This window comes from Diabrotica virgifera, chromosome 3 (assembly GCF_917563875.1).
Source record: "Diabrotica virgifera virgifera chromosome 3, PGI_DIABVI_V3a".
Lineage (NCBI taxonomy): Eukaryota > Metazoa > Arthropoda > Insecta > Coleoptera > Chrysomelidae > Diabrotica > Diabrotica virgifera.
In genome coordinates this window covers 225,447,417-225,473,901 of record NC_065445.1, presented here as the reverse complement: position 1 = coordinate 225,473,901, position 26,485 = coordinate 225,447,417, and the positions used below count along the sequence as shown (strand labels likewise).

At 32.5% G+C, this 26,485-nt stretch overlaps 2 protein-coding genes across 3 annotated transcripts in view; one reads left to right on the top strand and one right to left on the bottom strand.

The window, feature by feature from the left end:
• LOC114331232 (transforming acidic coiled-coil-containing protein 3-like) overlaps positions 1 to 19,272 on the top strand; it is a 64,188-nt gene extending 44,916 nt beyond the window's left edge. For both annotated transcript variants that reach the window (XM_028280728.2, XM_028280727.2), the window contains exon 4: positions 19,035 to 19,272. In XM_028280728.2, coding sequence (XP_028136529.1) covers positions 19,035 to 19,232 — 198 coding nt within the window. In that variant the 3' untranslated portion in view covers positions 19,233 to 19,272. The remainder of the gene's footprint in view (positions 1 to 19,034) is intronic.
• The window catches only part of LOC114331236 (cytoplasmic dynein 2 heavy chain 1), a 410,099-nt gene that overhangs the window by 168,263 nt on the left and 215,351 nt on the right, over positions 1 to 26,485 (bottom strand). Inside the window, exons 37-38 of the mRNA XM_050645881.1 lie at positions 25,765 to 25,870; positions 25,571 to 25,708 (exon numbers count right to left, since the gene is read on the bottom strand). Coding sequence (XP_050501838.1) covers positions 25,571 to 25,708; positions 25,765 to 25,870 — 244 coding nt within the window. The remainder of the gene's footprint in view (positions 1 to 25,570; positions 25,709 to 25,764; positions 25,871 to 26,485) is intronic.

Below are 26,485 nucleotides of genomic sequence, written 5' to 3'. Positions count from 1 at the left end.
AGTGGTTAAGTTACACCATTTTTGTAGATTATGAAGCCAGGTTTTTCTTCCTCCTGGATCTCTTTTTCCAAGTCCAAATCAACTACTTACTTTTCCCTTCGTTGAGACTGCAGACCTTACAGACAGTCTGCAAAATCGGCAGTGACATTCAACGTATCTTAAATTATCTAGGCGTTCTCCATTTTTCAGTATCACCTTGTATATATCTGTTAGCATAAAGTTTATAATATGCTCTCGATACACATTAATAATACTAAAAACACTAGACATCCCTGTCACACATTTTTTATCTTTATGTTATCTGTTAAAAATAATCCGCAGCTCTAAAAGCTGAAGTTTCCTGTTTAATGTCCTGTTCTTGTTTCCTTGTCTAATCTGTGTTTCCTGCATCCAAATGAATTTGCACAATCGGTTTTACACCCTCAAATCATAATACTTGATGGATCAAATAATGCCATTTTTAGGGGAACTAAATTTGTTGGTTCCTTAGTTTACTTACGGCGCCGAAACACTATCGTTAACCCTGGCCACAGCAACAAAACATAGAGTGGCCCTATCACGTGTTCACGATTCCAAAAACCACTGAGTATCGAGTTTGAACTAATTTTGTACAAGAATTTGAACAATTCTCCAGGAGACGAAGATCTTGGCCACTTTCCGTGTTCAATAATGCAATTTTCATTTCATAATCATCACTTCAGTTCACAAAGTTTCCTAATGATCTTACGAATGAAATGCGTTAAGATTTTGGGCTTTTTAGTGCTTCATTGTCTCATATATTATGAAATTTTCTATTATAAATGCAAGTAGGTTGTAATACATGGAGCCTTGCTTTTCAGCTTATAAACGCTTATACTCTTATATTTTTTGTACCTGGATTGTACATACAGTCCCTGGCGATATTATTATGACCAACTATGAATTTTTACACAAATCAACTATTCCACTAGGTACGTTTTGGTTAAAATTTGATTTTTAAATTTAATTTTGTTATGTAATATTAATATTACCAATACAACTTTTGAAAATATTACATGTTTATATACTTTTTAATAATTTGTTGAACTTCTGACCTTAATCAAATGGAAATTATTTGGGAGCTTTTAAAACGAGAAATTTTCGAGGAAAAGGTCACTAACGAAATTGTTTTGATTAAAGAACTAGTATATCGTTAAACAATAGAGAAAGAACTCAAAGAAAATAATTTAACATGGAACGATGCAAAAAAGATAACAAAAAACAGAAGAGAATGGAGAAAACTAGTAAACAAAATTGGACGGAACTCAACAGATGATGCGTGGGACTAGCAACCTCACCATCATTCCCCATGCTACTTGAAACACCGCAAGATGCCCTTTGCTCCACTTGGAGATGTATGATATATGATGATGATATCGTTAAAACCACAATGACAAATTGAAGCAAAAACAATTTAACTGCATTCAAAGTATGCCAAGACGGATACAAGCGCTAATCAAAGTTAAAGGTGGCTCAACAAAATATTGAAAAAATAAAAATATGTGATATTTTTAAATGTTTTATTGGTGTATATTTTTAAATATAATACATTTCGACGGTTGAAAGGCAAAAATGACCAAGCGACATTTGGCTAACTTTACAGTAGAGCGGTTTAAAGTTTGAAATTTTGAAAAAAAATTTATAAAACATGATTTAGTGGTTTTATTTTCATAATTCCAACGAACTTTAAATGCAGTTTAGATACTTTATAAGCTTTATAACTTTATATGCAGTTTATAAACTACCCTTTGTAGACTATGTATTTTTTTAATAGTTTATGAAATAGTGTCGGTTAGTAATATTTTCTGCTAAATCGCAACCAGGAAAAAGTTACCAACCGACTATATTTTTTTAACTTCAACTGGAAAAAGATACTGAAGGTGACTAATTTTTATTATCGGAACTGGTAAAATTGACTAAACCTGATACATTTTTGAACGTATTATCAGAAATATGACCTATCCGAAAATCATTCATGTTTTGTAACAGGTAAAATGGTTGAACTAGAAAACTAAAAAATTTAATATACCGTAATTATCATACTAATAACAAATCTTACTTTGAATCGTGTCGTCTTTATCTATACGACATGCATGATCAGTGAAATGTATAAATTTCTTAATTTAGTTGATGGATTCGAATTTCTTATTTGAAATATTTACTGATTTCTTGGCATACTGCTACACTTGCAAATGTTAAGATATTTCTATTAAGTACCAGTGACCTATTTATATAGCAGTAAAGTAAATAATACTTTATAGCGACGATTCAGCAGTATGTATTTCCCAGATTTATTTATGACTATTGGTTTTAGTAAACCTTACTCAACAATAATAACCCATTGTAAGATAAAAAAGTGTGAGAATGACACTCACATGAAACATTAATTATGCGAAAATGAAGAAAACGTCAGCAAATTTGTCAAATGTTTTTATTGAATGGATTTTATCATCAAACAAAATCTAAACTTCGGAACAGGTTACGTGCAATAATGATAAACTTCCTTTTAAAATTTCCTTTTTAAAGAAATATATTATATCTAAGCAACAAAAACATAAAAAAAACGGCAGGTAAATTATTACCAAGCGACAACTTCGACCTATTTTCGGTAGAAAGAAAGAACTATTTATCTTTTTTAAGAAAGTTACATCTCGATATAATTAACGAAACAAAAATGTTATTCAATTAATGTGCGAAAAAAAGTAATAAATGACAAAAAAAATATTTTCGGGTAGGGTAAAATTTTTTAAGCATTTTAAAAACTCTAGATATTGTTTGTAAAAAATCACTACGCGCCCAAACATTTAAAATACAATCTAATAAAAACTTACTAACTGTAAATGATTAAAATGGAAGAGGTACGAAATGAAAACTGTTATTAAATTTACAAAATTCTAGTCGCTTGGTCGCCGAAAATTGTTAAAAATGTCAATTATTTTAAGTAACCAAGCGACAAAAACTTCATCGTAGCCGCAAGAGGATACAACCAATCGACGCAGAAAAATTTTCTGATTTCAATGATATATATATATATATATATATATATATATATATATATATATATATATATATATATATATATATATATACATCCCGCTATTAAATTGGCATCTTTTCACGTTGCAGTCATTTGGCATCACCTAGAAATGCTATCATTTTCTAGGTATAATCCGTGAATGTTCGCTTAGTACACTTCTTTAAGCTTGGCACCGTTGTCGGATTTTCAGTAATCCGATTTATTTATATATTTTATTCCTTACACTATAACGACAATTTGACCCCCGTAGGTCAAAAACATTGCTTAAACATCACTTTGGCAACAACAGGATGTTGCCAAGATATACATTTTTACGGAAAAGACAGTACCTAGTTAGATACATAATATCGATCGCTTCACGTTACAAGTCTTCCACTCGCACTCAGGTAAAAACCAGTTGTAGGCTCTTTTGTCTGAACGGGTCCCTGAATGAGTTTAATAATTCACTTTTATTGTGTATTTTGTTTCGTTTAGTTGAAATATCAGATTTTGTTTGTAACGAATTTCATAATAGATATTTAAATTATTTTTTTGTTAACAAAAACAAATTTTAAAGTTTGACATTTGAAAAATTAATTTTATATTGCCATTTTCATGACATGGTCAATGGTTAATTGCATTTATAATAATTTAATGGGTCATTGCGAAACAATATACAGTGCGTCCATAAAGTAACGCATAAATTCATTATTTCACAAACCGGACACTTTCAGGAAAAATACCGAAACAGGTCGATTTTTATTTTTAAATTACAATTTATTGGCATACATATCATACTAGTGACGTCATCCATCTGGGCGTGATGACGTAATCGTTGATTTTTTTAAATAAGAATAAAGGGCATGTAATAGCTCATTTGAAAGGGTATGTAATTCTCTATTCAATAATATAATTGTTAATATAATTATTTATACAGGGTGTCCAAAAAATGTTATTTAAATTAAATTAATTGGTATAAAAAGATGAATGTATGTAATTTGTTTCATTCTAAATATATTTTATTGGTGCCAGCAAACATAAAAATGTTTTATTTAAAACCTAAATATTGATTTTCGCTTAAGCGTAATCTTAAACTTCCAAGAGGCAGGTGGATGGCAGCTCTAACATTTAATTTTCTGACAAAAGTAAAACGAATTTTGAATTAAATAAGTTACATACATTTTTCTTTTTGTCTCAATTAATTTAATTAAAGAATTCTTTTTGGACACCCTGTATATATAATTATGTTATTGTTTGTATTAGTAAATAGAGAATTAAATACCCTTTCAAATGAGCTATCACATGACCCCTATTCTCATTTAAAAAATTCATCGATTACGTTATCAAGCCCAGATGGATGACATCACTAGTATGATATGTAATATGCCAAAAAATTGTAATTTAAAAATAAAAATCGACCTGTTTCGAAAATTTTCCTTAAAGTCGCCGGTTTACGAAATAATGAAATTATGCGTTACTTTATGGAAGCACTGTATGTTACAATGTGTAAATTTTTCAGGAAACGTAAAAATCTTTCCATTAGTAGTTAGAGATTCTGATAGTAATACTATATTTTATATAAGTATTATGGGTTATAAATGCATCTATTAGGTCTGGATCCCGCGTATGAAAAAAAAGTTGATTAATAGCAAGCTGAAAATTTGTTAATAGCTTAAGGGTGTTTAGTCGGATAAACTTTTATATATGGGAACACTGGAACAGGGGCAGTTTTAATTGTGAAACAGGTTGAAAATTTGGAACGGTCACACCACGAAAACGGCACATTTATTTTGTCCGACATAACAGACTTAAACTCTCCGAATAGAGATTAAACTCTCATGCAAAAATTAGACTGCTATTTATCACCTGTCATAATTCCTGTCATTTGACATATTCTACATGCTCTACTCATTAAAAGGCCCATTTGGTGATAAATAGCAGTCTAATTTTTGCATGAGAGTTTAATCTCTGTTCGAAGAGTTTAAGTCTGTTCTGTCGGACAAAATACATGTGCCGTTTTCGTGGTGTGACCGTTTCAAATTTTTAACCTGTTCCAAAATTAAAACTGCCCCTGTTCCAGTGTTCCCATATATCAAAGTTTATCCGACTAGACACCCTTAAGCTATTAACAAATTTTCAGCTTGCTATTAATCAACTTTTTTTTCATACGCGGGATCCAGACCTATATCTGAAAGACCAAAAAAGTTTAAATGTTGCTTATTTTTTTGATATTATGTTTTAAAGTTTGTGGACTTATGTTGTTTTCGAAATGAAACCATAATTGGTAAAGTTTTTTCTTTATTCTCAACAAGAAACAGTCATAATACGGACAACGCACACATCTTATGGAAAATATAATGTCACTCAAATTCAATAAAATTTATACGAATAGATCCGTTTTAATTTACCGATCAAATCTTATCATTGCGCCAACTCTTAATTATGATTAATTACGGCGCAAATTGCAATTAAAGTTTATCGAAATCACATTTTTGGAGTCCATAAAGTGTTAAAAGTGTTAAAGTTACAATCATTATTGCTCCGAGTGCTATTCATAAGAGCTTAAATCCCGCTGGGCCTAAGCGGATTAGTGAAACTAATCCGCTGATTTATGGAGTACCGAAAATCTGGGTAGTTTAAAATATTTTTTCTCTCTCTAACTTATGTACCTACCCATTTGATTTCAGATTTATTTGTATCAATTTCTGCTCTTATTTTTGAAAATAGAGAGTTGGCGCAATGATAAGATTTGATCGGTAAATTAAAACGGATCTATTCGTATAAATTTTATTGAATTTGAGTGACATTATATTTTCCATAAGATGTGTGCGTTGTTTTCGAAATGAAACCATAATTGGTGAAGTTTTTCTTTATTCTCAACAAGAAACAGTCATAATACGTAGAAATTTATACTAAATTTAAAATCCAGATTCAGTAGAAATAAACAAACCAAGACACGTTAAATGCTACTAGGAGCACTCCCGAATCATAATTATTTACAATGTATTGTTATATTTCTATTTGATATGAAAATTAAATTTTGATGGTTGTAAACAGGATTCAATTTAATATAAAATATTTTCAATTTTCTCAACCACGGGCATATAAATTTAGAACACCCTGTATACAACAAATTGTTATATTTAATTTTAAGAAGTGATTAGACGGAACTCGGGACAGTGCGCTTAAAATAAACAAAGTGAATGACGCGTACCATTATCGTTCTTCTCGGAAGGTCGATCATTAGCCTATGCTAAATAAAACTCAGTGAAATAGATGATAGTTCATTATCGTTTTTCGCGGAAGGTTTCGATCATTAGCCTATGCTAAATAAGACTCATTTGAAAGAGAGAATAGGTCATTAAAATTTGTAAATAGTAGAAAGTGATTTTAGAATGGGAATTAAATATTTTCTTTTGAAATCCATTAAGCATATTTAGAAAGATTAAAAATTGGTTTTTGAGGAATACTGAGAATGAGAGTTGGTGGTGGAAGGTTGATTTGTGAATCTGGAAGGGATATTGAGAAAGTAGGTGAATGAATGACAAAGTGGGATCAGAATGTTTTGAGCTGTCGAGAAGTGAAGTCGAGTAGTAGACGGTAGTGTTCGAGGAGTGAGAAAGCCGGTAGTTCCGTGAGTGTGGAGTATCTATCGTGGAACGAGAAGTAGGCCAGGTCGAGAGTAAAAGAACCTCCTTGAGCCCAGAGTGTCCCGGTAGCTGATAGCAGTTTCGAAAAAGGTAGAACACAGCATCACGACAAAAGCAGGAACGAGAGCTATTCGAGCTAGTTTTTCAAAGGAGAACATCACTGGAAGCCAGGACGAGGTTTGATCGCAGCCAAGGATAGCAGGAAAGGGTTTTGTGTGAGGACATTTTCAGTTCACCAGGAAAAGGTCAGTCTCATTTGTTTGGACATGAATGTATGGGTTTTTCGTATTAAATTCCACATAAAAAATTGAATAACATAATCAATAATATCAGAAAAGCTTCATCAAACTTAAATAGAGTTGTCCCTAATAACTCCTAATAGTTAAATGTTAATAAAAACTTTCAATAGAAAACCAAAAGGAAATAAAATTCCCAGTTGTAAATGTTATGTTTAAGAATAATAAGAAATAGCAAATATTAAGCATTGATTGCCTTTTGAATAAAATAAAAAATATTTTGATTATAATTGTAACCCATATTTGTATTTTTTTTTACTCTTTTCTTTTCTATCCCGATTAGGAACCATTAAGAAATATTCAGAAGCCACGAAAGTAAGTAATTAATTTATAATTCGCCCTGAGATTGAAAACATATTGATATGTGATCTGGTTAATTAATTAGATTAGTATTAATACATTGATTAAATTAAGTGACATATAAGAATATTATCTCATATCAATAATCAAGATCACATCAGTATATACATTGTAAATTCCAAGTCATGATTTCCAAAGTTTACACATTGTAAATTATGATTCGGGAGTGCTCCTAGTATCATTTAACGTGTCTTGGTTTGTTTATTTCTACTGCATCTTTACTGTTTCTGTTAACTAATCTAAACGTAGAGATATTTTTTGAGATTCTTTAACTCTTTCAATGCTGGGGTTTGTCACATCCCACCTGTCTGTTAGTGGCAAAAAAGTTCACCTGTCGGATGCCGGGTTAAAACATGACAAATTAGATGTGGAATGAAAGCTTATAACCCAAAGATGGTACTAAAGGTGAGAAATTTGGCCTCCGACTTCAGGATAAAGAGTTGCAACCCGAAGTATTGTTCTAAATTCGCAGAAATAGTACAAACTATGTATTACTCGACGCGCCTTAGAAAGACGAGAACAAATATTTATGCCTGTCCGGTTTTATGCCTGTCTGTCCGTCCGTCTGTCAGATATAATCACAGAGGTTGAATGAAAGATTATAACCCATAGATGGTACTAGCGATTAGAAATTTGACGCGCATTAGAAAAATGAGAACAAAGAAATACTTTTTTTAGTTTTACACCACTTCCGGTTAAAATGGTGTACCCGGAAGTGACACACATAGTCACAGAAAAATATACTTGATCAATTTACGTGTATTAAGAGGTCGAAACCGAATTTTTTTAATTCTGGTTTTGATGTCATATGCGGTTAAAAAATTGTCTGGAAGTGGAAGAAACCAGTTTAATAGTTGTCCCCTTCGAGTAGCGAAAAATAAACAATACTTTGTAAAAACATTCAACATTGGTTGATATTCCGCTGTTTTCATATTATTTATTGACCTAAGTTTTTGTAAAATGCACTAGTCTTTTTTAAAGATATCATTGGACAATTTACTCACTGTTTTTGGATTTTACAAAATCGCTTGGATTGGCATGAAATTTGACATAAGCATAGCTAACATGTCAAAGAAAAAAGTGATATTGTGCCAGTGTGTGCTTTTTTCTGGGGATGAGTACCACCCCCTTCTCGAGTGTGAAAAAATATAGGTAAAAATATGTCCGTAAGTGGATAAACTAATTAAATTCCTTGTATTTTTTGTTTTTAGATGGTTTTTCGTAAATAAATCAAAAAGTAAGTATTTGATCGAAAAAACTATTCTTAGCAAATATAAAGCTTATAAAACAGTAAAAAAAATTATGTATGTATGAAGTCTGGACACACAATAAAAACAGAGTTGGAGCTGAACAACAGTTGGTTCTTATTCGTCGAATTCCAAATCGACTAGTTCAACGTAAAATATCCAAAAAATAACGCACTTTTCGGGGAAAACTCGCCACAAATTTTTTAAAGTGTTTAAAAAAGTTTTATTTTTGTTATTTAAAAAGTATCTATTCTATCACCATCAGCATCAAAAGTAAGTTACGATTTAAATAAAATATGTCCCTTTTTTTGCTAAAAGAAATCGTGAAAATCACCACCTAATTAGCATTCCATATGAAATTAATAGTTACCGCCCTAGTTAATTTACTTATATTATACTGTTTATATGATCTATAAGATTTATTGGCAAGAAATGCTTATTAAAAAAAATTGGTTTTAAAATAAAAAAATTTTAATTTTGAAAAAAAATGCCTTGGTTTAAAATAACTTAAACATTAGTGATACTAAATATCTCAAAGAGTAAAAAATGTACATATCACATAAACAATACATAAGTAAATTAGGCGGTGATTTTTACATTTTTTTAACAAAAAAGAGACTTCATTTTGATGCTAACTAACTTTTGATGCTAGAAACGTTTATAAAAATACAAATAAAACTTTTTAGACATTTTATAACAGTTGTAAGTCATGAGTTTTTCCCGAAAAGTGCTTCGTTTTATGGTTATTTCATGTTAAAATATTCGATTTGTATTTTGACGAAGTAGAACCTGCTTTTCATTAAGGTGATACAGTAGCGATCAACAGGTAGCCAAAACGCGTTCCAAGATTGCGGCTGTAATTTTGAATATTTTTTCGAGATATTTGGCACACGTATTCGTAATATAATAAAGAATGGCGGTACAGAGCCGAATTTGAAAAATATATTAATATGTGGAAATTACTCTGTAATTAAATATAATATTAAAAAAACGAGCCTGTACCGCCATTAAGAAGAACAAAAAAATACACTTTCTTCAAATAAACTTTTTATCCGATGCCTAGATTTTGTGTCATTTTGGAACTACTAATGAAATACAAAATTTTAGTAGTTCCAAAATGACACAAAATCTAGGCATCGGATAAAAAAGTTCATTTGAAGAAAGTGTATTTTTTTGTTCTTCTTAATGGCGGTACAGGCTCGTTTTTTAAATATTGTATTTAATTACAGAGTAATTTCCACATATTCATATATTTTTCAAATTGGGCTCTGTACCGCCATTCTTTATTATATTACGAATACGTGTGCCAAATATCTCGAAAAAATATTCAAAATTACAGCCGCAATCTTGGAACGCGTTTTCGCTACCTGTTGATCGCTACTGTTTCCTCTTAACTACAACTCTACTTTTACAGGGTCTACAGACTTCATACATACACCATTGTTTTCACTTTTTTATACGCTATATTTTTGCTAAGAATATTTTTCGTTAAAATACTTTTTGAGTTTTTTTCTAAAACCGTCTAAAAACGTGACTTTTTTGTTGAAAAACGAACATAATATATTCACTTGCAAATAACTCAAACAGTATGTTAAGAAAAAATCTATAGAACAAAAACTAGCTTAGAATTACTCAGTTTATCCACTTTAGGACTTATTTTGAATGTATGTCTTTTCACATTATAAAAGTGGTTGTACTAACTCCCAAGGCAAAAGCACACGTCGGCACAATATCACTTTTTCTTTGACCTGTCAGCTATGTGCATACCCAATTTCATGTCAATCCAAGCGGTTGTTTAAAATTCGGAGGTTTTGCAATATTTACCGTGAGTGGATGGACTACAGATATATGTATATTAGATAAAAATTATAGTCTCAGCGAATCTTTGAAATATCTCCATTCCTTTGAAATGTTACATTTTTTAAGCCTTGAGGGAGTAGGCGCAAAATTATGACCAATGCTATTTAAATGCATTCAGTTTATTCGAATCCTGAGAAAACTAATAAGAATTTTGGAAAAATTTAAACGCAGAATGAAAGATTACATTATAACCGAGGGCGAAACTCTCTAAAAACTTTTATGTTTATATTGATAAGTGAAAGGGTGAAAAAAAAAGAAAATTTAGTGTGATTTTTTATTTCAAATATTTAATTCAAAAGAAATTTTTGTTTATTCTATTCTTTTTGACATGAGGCTGTATTTGATTTCTCTATGTCATTGTATGCTATTGGTTAGTTCCTATCATTTCAGCCGATGTACGTCACGATTGGATCAATAGGGCCGAACATACATAACTAAGGCCCTTTTGGCATGATGCTGTATTATTTTGAAGTCGATACAGCCTGAATATTTTTTTTTATTTTTTTACGTTCTATGTGATCAAAAAAATTAAGAATCACCGCAATTTTAGCCCACCACCCCCTTCCCCTTTCCCCACATCAAAAAATGTCAATTTTTCGATTTTATTTTTTTTTAAGTTGGTTTGCAATTAAATTATAAATTACAAAAAATTCACACGCACAGCTGAGGCTTTTACAAAACATATATTTTTATGGACCCGAAGGTCGAGTGTACATAACCTCAATGTTTTTTGTTTTTTTAATAGGTACGTATAACTTTTTTTTGCCAAGGGTGCATGTCTAATTTTTTTGCGTTTTGTGAATTTTATCAAAATCTGTATTTCTGACTTTTTTCAGATTTATTCGTAAGGTGCGCCATCTTCAAAAATCCGGAAAACTGGTTTTTTCGGTAGTTTTTTGGGATTTTCTCCATTTTATATACTTCAAAATAGACTAACTCAAGGTTTTTTATAGGTTACGTATATATAATTTGAAATAACTGAGTTTTTAGGGATATTCAAAAATTGTGTAAAACACCTAAACCCCCCAAAAACTATGTTTTTTCAAATTCTTAAAAGTTTCTTAATTCTTTCGTACCCCATGAAGTTAAATTACAAAGCCATTAAAATATAACTAGAGGTGATTCATACCTACTTACCATCTCAATTGAATGCAATCATCGGCAAAGCCATCTTTTAGTGTCATTGTGTCATCCCCAAAAATCTACCTGGGTCTTAAAATGCAGGTATGCATACTTGTTCCGTTATAACTCTTATCTTTTAAAATTTTGTAGTAAAAGCATTTCTATAGCTATAGTGAGTTTATTGCCCTACCTCTTTATGTGGCTTAATGATTTGGATTGTAAACACAGATAAGAAAGGGTGTGATAGACCAGAGAAATTAGCAAATAAATGGCCTCTTTCGTGACATCCGTTGATACAGGTATCTAAGAACTGCTTATGGCATTAGGGTAAATTTAGTTACAACAGTATCCAATATAAAAATTATGCAAAAAATCAAACGTACTTTTTAACTTATAAACAATATATAAACAATTAAAGATCGCTATTTGATTGTAAATATTAAAGGTGGAGACCGGTATGCTGTATGGAAAGGTGATACAATTTTACTGAAGAGCATAGAAAATTCTTTAAAATGAGTGTTTGGAAAGTTCTTTTTGTTAATTTGTTGCTTAGTTATTGGGAAAATAGCTTCAAAAGTCGATTTTTTGAAAATAATTAATAACTTTTCTAAAAATACACTAAAAGCTTTATTTTCGCGTAAGTAAAGGAACAATATTAGAAGTATTCAGCCGTTAAAATTTCAAGAAGTTTTACCTAATAGTTATTGCAAAATTGAAATTGTTTATCCCAAAAAGCTTCTATCTACAGCGTTATTATGCATAAACTATTAGGTCAACATAAATTCTAAAGACATCAAACCAAAGAGAAAGGTTCAATTTATCAAATTAGATCAAGTCTTGAATAAAAAGTTTATAATAAATATTATAAATAATTATAAAATAATTTTGAAAAAGTAGTGTTATTTTAAGCTTATTCGCGAACTCAAGCGAGGGTGCTGCCGCTTATTTTGAACTAGAGGAATTGGGATGAAGATTTAAACAAAACATCCGTTAACCTATATATCAATGTCGATTGAATGCTTGTCTGGTGTGTTCATTTAATGAATGATTTATTTATATTAATTAATTACATCAATAAAAATATTAATTATATCAAAATGCATTATCCCAATTACATCGGCCATTTTCATGCAACTGCACTGCCACCTATAGTCGATTGAGTTCGCGAATAAACAATTAAAATAACAACCGCATTAACATGTGGGAATTAACTAATTTTGATGGGAAATAAGCCACAATTTTACTAAAAAAAATGGTTTTATTTTGACAACGACACCCGATTTGAGCGTCGAAACGTTAATAAAATCAGTTTTTTTAGTAAAATTGTGGCTTATTTCCCATCAAAACTAGTTAATTCCAAAAATGCCACAAGAAAATAGCTTCAGAACAACAACACGTAGGAAGTTAATTTTTTTTATTCGACATGTTGGTATTCTTATAGAAACTGAAACAAAAATTTAATGCCCTACAACCCTTAAAACCCGAGTTAGCCACTTTTTTCAAAAATTCACCGGGGCTTTGTTTATAAATATTAGAAAATTTGAAAAGCAACATTTAAACGAATGAAAGAGCATGTTTATACAAAAAAAAATTAAAACGATTCTTTTAAAAACGAGCCGTCCATGATGCGCCAAAAGTGAAGAGTTTAAAAGTAAAGCGATTCTTACCCTCTTGATTTTATTATCAAAAACTTAATTCACAACTACACATTTATAAAAGGCGCAATACCTCCGGTAAGATTTAGGTACAAAATTAACAAAACCCAAAAAAAAATATATAATACAATATTCCAGTTACCCGTCGTTTGTCACCATTAATCCCTTTATCCTAAAGATAAATAACAGTTTGTCGACGAAAATTCCATTCGATCAAATGTTCGTCGATGAATTGTCCATTCGATGAATTGTGCATTCGACCAACTGTTTGTCGACCAACTGTTGTCGACCAATTTTCCGTCGACGAAGTGTTCTCGACCAGCTTTCCGACACCGGATTTGGGTGTCATTGTATTCTGTTGGTTAATTCCTACCATTTTAGCCACCGTACGTCATGATTGGAAAAATAGCAGCGAATATACGTAACTAAGGCCCTTTCAATATTTTACTGTAATTGATTTTTCTGTGTCATTGTATTCTGTTGACTGATTCCTATCATTTGAGCCGCCGTACGACACGTTTGGACCAATGGGAGTGAAGATACGTAACTAATACCTAACAAGAGGTTTACTCAAACTTCTTTTTTGTACTTATACCACTCGGTAAAAGTACAAAAAAAAGTTTGGGTAAACTTTTGCACAACTGTGTAAATACTAACGAAAAATCTAAAATATTAAAAAAAATTAGTGGAATCCGTTAATCTGTTCTCGAAAAAATTAGCTATGAAAATGAGCATAATTTTCTATATCCCTAACTTTTGACGAGCAGTTTAGCTTAAATGGGGAAAAGCGGTAAGCTTAGACCAAACACCAGTAGGAGGCATTCAATTAATTGAGGAAAAAAATTAAATGGATAACAATATTTATTTCAGTTACACAAAAGGCATTGTCCCGCTAGAATGTTTGAAATCACAATTAATAGTCCTACAAAAAAGACAGGCGTTTAAAAGTGATAAGACCATTGAACAATAAGCCTGTGAGCTACCTTTTAAACACATTCTTAAAAATAATCCATAACACAATTAAAAAAAGGTTTGTTAAGAAATTCTTTTATAGACTTCAGAAATTCAACAACTTCTCCTGATTATGTTTAAAAAACGTACGGAATGCACTAAATGAAAAAAAAAAAAAAAGAAAAAGATTTATCATACCGTTATACTATAATATATCCTTACGTTGAATATTTGATGCTTCCCTGTGGAGTATAAAACGGACAGTTGTGTTTTTCCCGTGATCTGCCTTGTTTAGTCTTCTTTGTCGTTTTATTCGTTAAATCCTATCCTCTTAAGTCACAGCGTCAGAAAGCAGTGGGTATATGCAGTGAACGGGAGGCCTATGTCGAACAGTGAACGTTGGGGCCCTTTCGCGTTTATCATATGTAGAGAAGTCGCTTGTCAAAAACTGGACGTATGTAATCGTATTCTATTTGTTAAATACTCTCACATAATATGTCATACCATGTGCGTTAATCCATTTTATTTCTACAATTTTAAAGTGTTATTACATGCCGTCATTTTCATTTGTCTACACCATCGTATTCTGCCAGTTAAATCCCATCGTTTCAGGCGCTGTACGTCACGATTGAACCAATAGGACCGAAGATACATAACTAAGGCCCTTTTGACCTGCTGCTTGTTTGATTTTTCTGTGTCATTGTCTTCTATGATGCCTAAGGCATATTTATGACATGTCTTATTTTTAAAGAAAACAAGTAATTGGACTTCGTAAGTCCTAGGTTTTCACCCAAAGTAATCGAAAGTAGAATTGGAAGTCGATATTTGAATTCTTCGTGTAACTTTGCGTGGATTGATATACAAATTTACTAATTTTGAGTCATTTTTACTAAACTGTTTACACAGAAATAACTCTAAAGATTCAAACCTTTCAATACGCTTCGATTTATGTGTTCGTATACTATTTCTGAGTCTATTGGGACCGTGCAAGTTCGGCAAAACGACACCTGGTTTCTACGCTCTGCAACTTTATTCGCACTTTTAATTATATTGGCCAATTATATTAGTCCTGGTTACTGGATAATTGTCAAGGCCATAATCCAAAAAAATAATAAGAAGAAAAAATAAGATTCAGGTTATGTTATTAAAACGTAAACAATTGTATGTAGTAAATAAAATTAGTTATTAAAATGCAGTACTGCAAGCAAAATACAATTAATTTAATTTGCCTTCATATAATAATTGCATATAATATCAATATTGCAGAGCAACATATAATTTTTCTTCTTCAATGACAGTAGGTATGAAATGTACGTCAATTTGACAATTTCAATGGACAATATGAATTATTTAAGAAAGTTGCAATATTTCTCCGCTATTCGCGCACGATCGTTTCTCGTATCCGTTCCAAGTACTTGCACACCGCGAATAATGGCATTTCCGGTTATAACTTTTTAAGCGGAAATTACGTAAAAACCAAAATTTTACATTTGTTCTCATCTTGCTAAGCCACGTTGAATAATATATCACTTATTCTCTTTCGGCAACTTTAAAATAGTAAATACTTACGGTTGCAACTCTAAAACCGGAACTCCGACGTCAAATTTCTCATCTTTAATAATACCATCCTTAAGTTAAAAGCTTTCATTCGACACCCGATTTGTCATTCTATCTGTATTAATAACGGAGGAGTTGTATTCGCGGATGGACAGACATACGGACAGACAGCCTAGGTAAAATTTTTCATCTTTAATACCATGCTTGAACTATAAGCTATCATTTGGCACCTCATTTGCCATTATACCTGGTATAATGACGGAGGATTTATACTCGCGGTCGGAGGGATCGACGGACAGACAGCCTAGGTCAAATTTTTCACCTTTAGTATCATCCTTGGATTATAAGCTTTCATTTGACACCTCATTTGTCATTCTACCTGGTATATTGACGGAGGAGCTATATTCGCGGTCGGACGGACCGACGGTCAGACAGCGTAAGTCAAATTTCTCACCTTTAGTACCATCCTTGGATTATAAGCTTTCATTTGACACCTCTTTTGTCATTCTACCTGGTATAGTAGAGGAGTTATATTCGCGGTCGGACGGACCGACGGACAGACAGCCCAAGTCAAATTTCTCACCTTTAATACCATCCTTGGATTATAAGCTTTCATTTGACATCTCATTTGTCATTCTACCTGGTATAATGACGGAGGAGCTATATTCGCGGTCGGACGGACAAACGGACAGACAGCCTAAGTCAAATTTCTCACTTTTAGTACCATCCTTGGATTATAAGCTTTCTTTTGACACCTCATTTTTCATTCTACCTGGTATAATGACGGAGGAGTTATATTCGCGGTCGGACGGACCGACGTCTCACCTTTAGTACCATACTTCGATTATAAGCTTTCATTTGACATCTCATTTGTCATTCTACCTGGTATAATGACGGAGGAGCTATATTCGGGGTCGGACTGACCGACGCGACGGACAGACAGCCTAAGTCAAATTTCTCACCTTTAGTACCATCTTTGGATTATAAGCTTTCATTTGACACCTCATTTGTCATTCTACCTGGTATATTGACGGAGGAGCTATATTCGCGGTCGGACGGACCGACGGTCAGACAGCGTAAGTCAAATTTCTCACCTTTAGTACCATCCTTGGATTATAAGCTTTCATTTGACACCTCTTTTGTCATTCTACCTGGTATAGTAGAGGAGTTATAATCGCGGTCGGACGGACCGACGGACAGACAGCCCAAGTTAAATTTCTCACCTTTAATACCATCCTTGGATTATAAGCTTTCATTTGACATCTCATTTGTCATTCTACCTGGTATAATGACGGAGGAGCTATATTCGCGGTCGGACGGACAGACGGACAGACAGCCTAAGTCAAATTTCTCACTTTTAGTACCATCCTTGGATTATAAGCTTTCTTTTGACACCTCATTTTTCATTCTACCTGGTATAATGACGGAGGAGTTATATTCGCGGTCGGACGGACCGACGTCTCACCTTTAGTACCATACTTCGATTATAAGCTTTCATTTGACATCTCATTTGTCATTCTACCTGGTATAATGACGGAGGAGCTATATTCGGGGTCGGACTGACCGACGCGACGGACAGACAGCCTAAGTCAAATTTCTCACCTTTAGTACCATCTTTGGTTATAAGCTTTCATTTGACACCTCATTTGTCATTCTACCTGGTATAATGACGGAGGAGTTATATTCGCGGTCGGACGGACCGACAGCCTAAGTCAAATGTCTCACCTTTAGTACCATCCTTGGATTATAAGCTTCTATTTGACACCTCATTTGTCATTCTACCTGGTATAATGACGGAGGAGCTATATTCGCGGTCGGTCGGACCGACGGACAGACAGCCTAAGTCAAATTTCTCACCTTTAGTACCATCCTTGGATTATAAGCTTTCATTTGACACCTCATTTGTCATTCTACCTGGTATAATGACGGAGGAGTTATATTTGCGGTCGGACAGACCGAAGGACAGAAAGTTTAAGTCAAATATCTCACCTTTAGTACCATCCTTGGATTATACGCTTTCATTTGACACCTCATTTGTCATTCTACCTGGTATAATGACGTAAGAGTTATATTCGCGGTCGGACAGACCGACGGACAGATAGTTTAGGTCAAATTTCTCACCTTTAGTACCATCCTTGGATTATAAGCTTTCACATTTTTTCAAAATTGGGTGAAAACAACTTGATGCCAGAATGATTTGTTGATGAAAATAATATATACATTCTCAAATTGCCTATTTTTCGTTGTGGATAATATTGTATTCAACAGTGATGCCAAATTTCTGATGCCAAAATGATTGATAATGAAAGTGGGATATACGTTTTCATGTATATAGCGGCAGCGACAAAACGGTAAAACACTGAACTAAATGTATATAATATTTTCACTGTGCCATCATTTTGAACTCAAACATTTTATGGAATAAACTTATATAAGTCAGTAAGGAATAAACAAAGAAAGCTGATATATTAAAGTAACATCAAGGAATCAAATCTCTAACTACAGAGTTGATTAGACTTCTGCTAACAAGTACAGGAAAAAAGTTATTAAGGTAGTGTAAAGTGGCATCGATATACAGATGCCACTTTGCAAGACGATGCCAAATTGATGGTAAATGCATAATGTATCGATGCCAAATTGATAGTAGGATTATATATATATATATATATATATATATATATATATATATATATATATATATATATATATGTCAATATCGCCCAAATTGGCGTTTGGTCACTTTTGCCTTTCAACCGTCGATTTAATAATAAACAGCAATAAACCATTTGAAACTATCACATATTTGTATTTTTTTAATATTTTGCTGAGCCCCCTCTAACTTTGATTACTGATAGTACCCGTCTTGGCATACTTTGAATGCAGTTAAATTTTTTTTGCTTCAATTTGTCATTGTGGTTTTAACTATATACTAGTTCTTTCATCAAAACAATTTCATTAGTGACTTTTTCATCGGAAATTTCTCGTTTTAAAAGCTTCAAAATATTTTCTATCTGATTAAGGTCAGAAGTCCAACAAAATATTAAAAAATATAAATATGTAATATTTTCAAATATTTTGTTGCTGTTTATTATTAATTATATTATAGTTAATGCATAACATTAACATTGTATGTACAACAAAATTAAATTTAAAAATCGTATTTTAAACAAAACGTACCTAGTGGAATAGTTGATTTTTGTAAAAATTCATAGGTGGTCATAATAATATGGCCAGGGACTCTATATACAAATCATAAACCATTTTCAGTTTACCACAGTAATAGAGCTTATTTTATTTTTTAGATTCATTCAGAAAAAACTATAGCTGACGCTAACGTACAATTAGATGAACAACAACAAGAGAGTCTGGAAGAAATAGCGAAACTAAAGTCAAAGGTTGTTCAACGGCAGGCCAAAATTAACGAACTTGAAAAACAAATAAAGGTGGACGATCACAAACCCCTGTATGTTCCTCTTAGAAATAGGATGGTAAATAAATAAATCAATGTAAAGTGAAATAAATTTTTTGATATATTACTGATCTAAATTTTTTGATATAAGTTTATTGTTTTCACCCAATTTTGAAAAAAAGGTGAAAATTTTTAATTATTCACGTCCGTCTGTACGTCTGTCTGTCCTGTCCGTGAACACAACTTCTCCGTCATTATACCAGGTAGAATGACAAACGAGGTGTCAAATGAAAGCTAATAATCCAAGGATGGTATTAAAGGTGATAAATTTGACCTAGGCTGTCTGTACGTCTGTTCGTCCGACCACGAATAGAACTCCTTTGTCATTATGTCAGGTAGAATGACAAATGAGGTATCAAATGAAAGCCTATAATCCAAGGATGGTACTAAAGGTGACAAATTTGACATAGGATGTCTGTCCATCCGACCGCGAATATAACTCATCCGTCATTATACCAGGTAGAATGACAAAAATGATGTGTCAAATGAAAGCTTATAACCTTATAGAATGATAAGGGTATAAGCTTAATGAAAGCTTATACCCTTACAATCCTTCTTTATAAACCGCAGTTGGTTCTTATTAAACTTTTATTACATTTTTTGAATATACACAAAATTAAGTTATGAGGAAAGTAAAATATTGAAAATAAATAGATAAAATAAATGAATATAAATATAGGTATATATAATAATAAATAATTTGAAAAATATGTCAAAAGTACACGCGAAAATATAATTCAGATTTAAGTAAACTAATAATATAATATTTTGTTCCTTTATAAACATTCTGTAATCACCTGGGTCTTTCACTATACCTTTATGTGGCAACAACATGGGATTGTGTAATGGTCAGGTGTTGCCCCTGTATAAGAGAAGTTTGTGCCTTTGTTGTATTTATCCCATGCCAACTCCAAAATGTCTGTAAACTAAAAAAGACATAGAAGAATAAGATTGTGTAATGGTCGGCAGTTACCCCTGATAGAAAAAAGTTTATGTCTTTGTTGTATTTGTCCTATGCCAACTCAAAATTGCCAGTAAACTCAAAAATGTAGAAGAATAAGATTGTGTAATGGACGGCAGTTGCCCCTGAGAGCAAAAAGTTTGTGTCTTTGTTGTATATTTGTCCCATGCCAACACAAAATTGCCAGTGAACTCAAAAAAAGTAGAAGAATAAGATTGGGTAATGGTCAGCAGTTGTCCCTAAAAGCAAAAAGTTTGTGTCTTTGTTGTATTTATCCCATGCCAACTCAAAATTGCCAGTAAGCTTAAAAAGAAGTAGAAGAATAAGATTGTGTAGTAGTCGGCAGTTGCCCCTGAGAGAAAAAAGTTTAATGTCGTTGAAAAAAAGTTTAGTTGTTGTATTTGTCCCATGCCAACTCAAAATTTCTACTAAATCAAAGAAGAAAAAGCAGATTGTTTATTGATAGACAGTTACTCCTAGCGTGAAATTTTTTTTTATCTTGTTATGTGTTTCCCATACCAACCAAAATTGCCAGTTAACTAAAGAAGAAGAAGAAGAAGAATCAAATTGTACAATATACTAACTCCAAATTGTAAGTGAATAAGGGATTTTTCCCTTATTCCGCGACGATGAGCTGGCCAAATACCCAAGTAGGTGGAGGCCAATAAACTAAAGAAGAAGAAGAAAAAGAAAGCTTATAACCCAAGGATGGTACTAAAGGTGATAAATTTGACCTTGGCTGTCTATCCGGCTGTCCGTTCCACCGCGAATATAACCTTTGTCATTATACCAGGTAGTATGACAAATGAAGTGTCAAATAATAGCTTACAATTCAAGGATAGTACTAAAGGTGAGAAATTTGACCTAGGCTGCCAGTTTTTCTGTCCGTCCGACCGCGAATACAACTCCTCCATCACTATACCATGTAAAATGACAAATGAGTTGTCGAATGAAAGCTTATAATCCAAGGATGGTACTAAAGGTGAAAAATTTGATCTAGGACTTCCGGTTTTAGAAATGCGATCAGAAGTACTGTTTTAAATTCACCGGAATAGTACAAGTAATATATTATTCGACGCGCCTTTGCAAGACGAGAAGAAATATACATTTCACGTTCCATGACTCTCTGTCCGTCCGTTATTAATACAGAAATAATGACAAATGAGGTGTCGAATGGAAGCTTATAACCCAAGGATGGTATTAAAGATGAGGAATTTGACATCGGACTTTCAGTTTTAGAGTTGCAACCGTAAGTACTGTCTTAAAGTAACCGAAATAGTATAATAAGCGATATATCATTCGTGCTTTAGCAAGATTAAAACAAATGTAAAATTTTTGTTTTTATACCATTTACGGTTAAAAATTTCTAACCAGAGGTGCCATTATATTAGCAGAAATAGTACATGTAACACATCAATTAAAGCGTATTGAAAAGTTGAGTTTGAATCTTTAGTTCCGGTTTTGAAGTCATTTCTGGTTAAACAATGATGACCGAAAATTTAGTAAAAATGATTCAAAACTAGTAAATTCGTATATCACTCGACGCAAAGTTACACGAAGAGTTCAAATATCGACTTCTAGCCCTACTTTCGATTACTCTGGGTGATAACCTAGGACTTACAAAGTCCAATGACTTGTAGTGTTACGAATATTCTTTTCCAGGTAGTCAACCAGAATCAAATCTTAGTTTTGACAGAAAAGTTTGCATTAGTTTTTTATTACTGATCAGATAATATAAAAGAAAATTGATGTATAGACTAGAACACTTTGGCATTCGCGGACCACTTATTGAGTTGATTATTGATTTTTTAACAAATCGGGAGTTTTGTGTTAGAAACATCAAATCGCTGTCGTCTAACAAACCAGTTTTAAGTTGTATACCAGGATCTCTTTTGAATCCACTACTATTTGTGTTGTATACTAGTAAGCTTGAATCTCATATTAAATCTAGGAAAGCTTTTTACGCAGACGATACAAAAATATTTGCTGACCCACACTTGAATGGACAAGACGTAAAATGTATTATTGCCCGAAATATGATTGAAACTTACTGTAAAATAGTTTCTTCTAATTTACGTGGTATATAAGATAATAAAAACCTACTTATCGTTGAAACACCATATTTATGCAAAAATAGGTTAAAACATACTGTCCAAAATATGGTACATCATCCACATAAAGTACTAGTAAGTTTGGGTACGACAAATATAACAAAACGTTTGACATTTAATCCTAGTTTTAATTTTGAAGATCACATTTGCGCTATATCATGGCACAAACCACATAGAGTTAGTTTTTCGTGTGGAATAACCTAATTCGTAGTTCATAGCGAGAGGTTTTCATTGGCCCATAAATTGGTCGAGAATATAAAAGATGCTTTTTATTTTTTTTTTAACAAAAATATTGCAATGCGTCTTCTAAATGATAATTGGTCCAATTTGGTAAGTAAATAGGAGCCTCTGTCACAAGTTGTTTGTTAGAGTCTCTTTCACGTTGTCAAAACATTCTCCTGCGGGGAATGTTGATATAACCACACATTATTAAAAATAATTCCTACGCAACGTGACGCAACATTCTGAATGAAATAGAAGAATGTAACAGAAAAAGACAAAAACTGAAGACGGTATTCAACGCAACGTAAAATATATTAAACGCAATCTGGAATAGAGAAATTTCTGTCAAAATTTGTTACTTATGACCCCTAAGATAATATCAAATCTTAAAATTTATTGTCCTTTGGATCGTCTTGTGTTTTGCCACACACTATCGGTAAAGTGACACGATTCAAATAAAAATAGAAGCTCAAACAATACCCTTCAACAGGCCAACGGGGGGTACGATCAGTGTCGTGGTAATTTTGTGGTCAAACGACTTTTTGGTTTAATTTTTATCATTGTGTGAATTAACCAACCTACTAATATTTTCACTGCCACCACTGGCGAGCATTCTTGGGGACATAATATGTCCCCAAAGCATATTATGCTTTGACCCATTTTATCACAAAGTAAATATTACAAATTTTACCTTCTTGTATAGGGCAGTCAATGAGAGCATGAACGAGTTATTACCTCCGAATTCTATCCTACCGCATGGATTTTAATAAAATTTTAGCAATAGCCCGAAAATATCTCCTTATCCAAAGTCTACCCTATGCCGATGTGTGCTTTTGTCTTGGGGGCGGCTCCCACCCCTTCTCGTGGGTGGAAAATTTTTTGGTTAAACAACTACGGAAGTTGCTAGAGAACTTAATTCTAAGCAAAATCTGTTCTATAATTTTTTTCGAAAACTCAATACTTTTTGAGTTATTCGTGGTTAAAAATTAACCATTTTCATTGAAATACCATCATCGAAATATTGAAAACACCTTTTCAAACGGTTTTTTGCGAATACCTTAAAAACAATGCATCTAACTAAAAAAATTATATAAAATATTTTTGTAGCTCATAAAAAAACAAAGAGATTCGTTCCTTCTTCAATCTTCTAGTTATAACACAAAAAGAGATATGGTAGGTAAAAAGAGTGTGTTTGTTTTTGGTGCATGCTCAAGTCAGTGTATTCAACTTGAAATAACAGAGAAACGGTCGATTTCAGGTGTATAATGTTACCAATATCTTTTATTGTGCTTGAAAAGTCCTTTCAAATAAGCAATATTAAATGTCGATTACATTCAAACTAAGCGAGATATGCTGCAAAAAATTGATGACTAACGAATTTTAAGAAAAAAATTGAGAAGTATATTTAACCCCTCATCCACAAGAATTTAAATGCATCGTTTTCCTTCTACAATACATTTTAATACAGTGTTATTTTTATGTTCAAAAAGTTGAGCGGGTTTAAAATGAATGGTTTTTGCAAAAAATAAGATCAAATTATAGAGCGCATATTTAAATTTCCTTAAAAATCTTCCTTTCTCTCCATGTAACTTGAAAATGATAAGAGATACTGTTATAAAAAATGTAATCAAAATGTTAACCTAGAAGAAACCTACATTTTTGTATGGCATCTTTTTTTTGGCATCTCTTATCATTTTCGAGTTACATGGAGAAATAGAAAATTTAAAAATGAGCTCAATAATTTGATCTTATTTTTTTTAAAAACCATTTATTTTAAACCTGCCTAACTTTTTGAACATAAAAAGAACACTATAGTAAAATGTATTGTAGTAGAAGGAAAACGATGCATTTAAATTCTTGTGAATGAGGGGTTAAATATACTTCTCATTTTTTTTTCTTAAAATACGTCAGTCATCAAATTTTTTACTGTTTATCTCGCATAGTTTGAATGTAATCGACATTTAATATTGCTTATTTTAAAGGTCTTTTCAAGAACAATAAAAGTTATTGGCAGCAATATACACCTAAAATCGACCGTTTCTGTTATTTCAAGTTAAATACACTGATTTGAGCATGCACCAAGAAAACAAGTTTTTTTCACTTACCATATCTCTTTTGTGTTATAACTAGAAGATTCATAAAGGAAAGAATCTCTGTTATTTTATAAGCTACAAAAATGTTTTATATGGTTTTTTTAGTTAGATGCATAGTTTTTAAGGTATTCGCAAAAAACCGTTTGAAAAGGTGTTATGTTTCAATGAAAATGGCCAATTTTCAACCAGGAATATCTCAAAAAGTATTGAGTTTTCGAAAAAAAATTTTAGAACAGTTTTTGCTTAGTATTAGGTTCTCTAGCAATTTCCGTAGTTATTTAAGCAAAAAATTTTCCACCACCGAAAAAGGGTGGGAACCGCCCCCAAGACAAAAGCACACATCGGCATAGGGTAGACTTTGTTTCTTGGGCCCCTACTTACTGTGAAAATATCACATAAATCGATATAGTAGGATGGAATTCGGAGCCACATACCCTCATTTACTGCCCTAGTAGGGTGGTAACTGCTCTCTCTTTTTCACTGTTAATATTTATTATATCTCTCATTGCCGACGTTTAAATTGGTAAACTGCCGAAGCTCGCTTAAACACCCGCTTCAACCTCGTCGTTGTATTGGGCTTTTAGAGTTTCCAGAAAACTTTGACCACATACTCCCAAACTTTTCGTTGGAAATTTTTCTGTGTAGCATATCTATGAGTTTCCGATAGTATAAGCTTTACAAATTCTGCATAAAAGAAAAGTGAAAACCATTCAAGGGGAGTCTTAGAGTCATTTTCTGGAAGTTCTTCTACAATACTACATTGGTCTTCTGTCGGAATATCTTCTAACACTTAATGATATCTTTATATATCATATCGTTCAAGTAGTTTGCTATTTGTACTGGAAATGAGTTTAATTTAACTTTAAAATACGTTTATTTTGACGTTTAGATTTTCACTTCGGAAATCGTTTACAAAATTGAAATTAAACAAATCTGTTGATATATTTATTTTACTAAATACAGCAATAATTATAGAACTTACCTGATTAAGGAACTCGACTAGTATATTCGTTCCCCACTTATCAGCTTTCAGCAAGTGTAAGTTTTTAAAGTGTAATATAATTTTTCCCTTTTTGGGCCTAAGTACTTTCCCCTTGTGTGTGTTTACTTGAAGGCAGTACTAAAAGTAATTAAAATGTAAGAAGAAATGAATGTTTTATATTTAAAATATTTTACCTGATATAATTTCGTAATAACAAAATTAGGCATCAAATTACCACTGCAATTTATTGTCACAATTTCAGCATTTGACTGTTCGTTAACCAACGCTTCTAGAAGCAACCTGAAAAGAAATACAAAATGAAGCAAGTTTAAAAAAAACAATTTTCGTATATTGTGTTGTTTTGATTTAGTAAATTTCTATACCTGCACATGTCTGGTTGTATTTTTAAGTTACTTGTTCATGTTAAGCGTCTTCAGACCGAATACAGGTCTCTAATAGGAAATTCTTACTTAAGGCAAGTTACCGATCTTGGAGAAACAGGAGAATTAATAGAAATGTATTCAAACACTCACTTACTTACTTACTAGCCAACGCACACCCTTGGCATGTTAGCCATTTGGTGGCGCGCTGACCAGTATTATAATAGACGAGCCGTTTCTCGTAGGCGATCTTCATCCTCCTCGGGTGGGTTTGTTATCAGGGCTGGGCACACTGGGAGATAAGCAGCATCCATCTGGGGCTGATTACATAGTGGACAGTTGTCATTTTCGCGGACGCCGATGTGATGTAGATGGGAGGCTAGATAGTCATTAGTCATGCCCCGTAGTTGTTCTGAACACGGCTACACTAATGGGTCTCGGCAATTTGCGAGGGATTGGTGACTATTAGGTGGGCCCAAGATTTTCCAGCACCGGCTTGTATTTGCTGCTCTTTTATCTTCGCTTTGATTCCTCT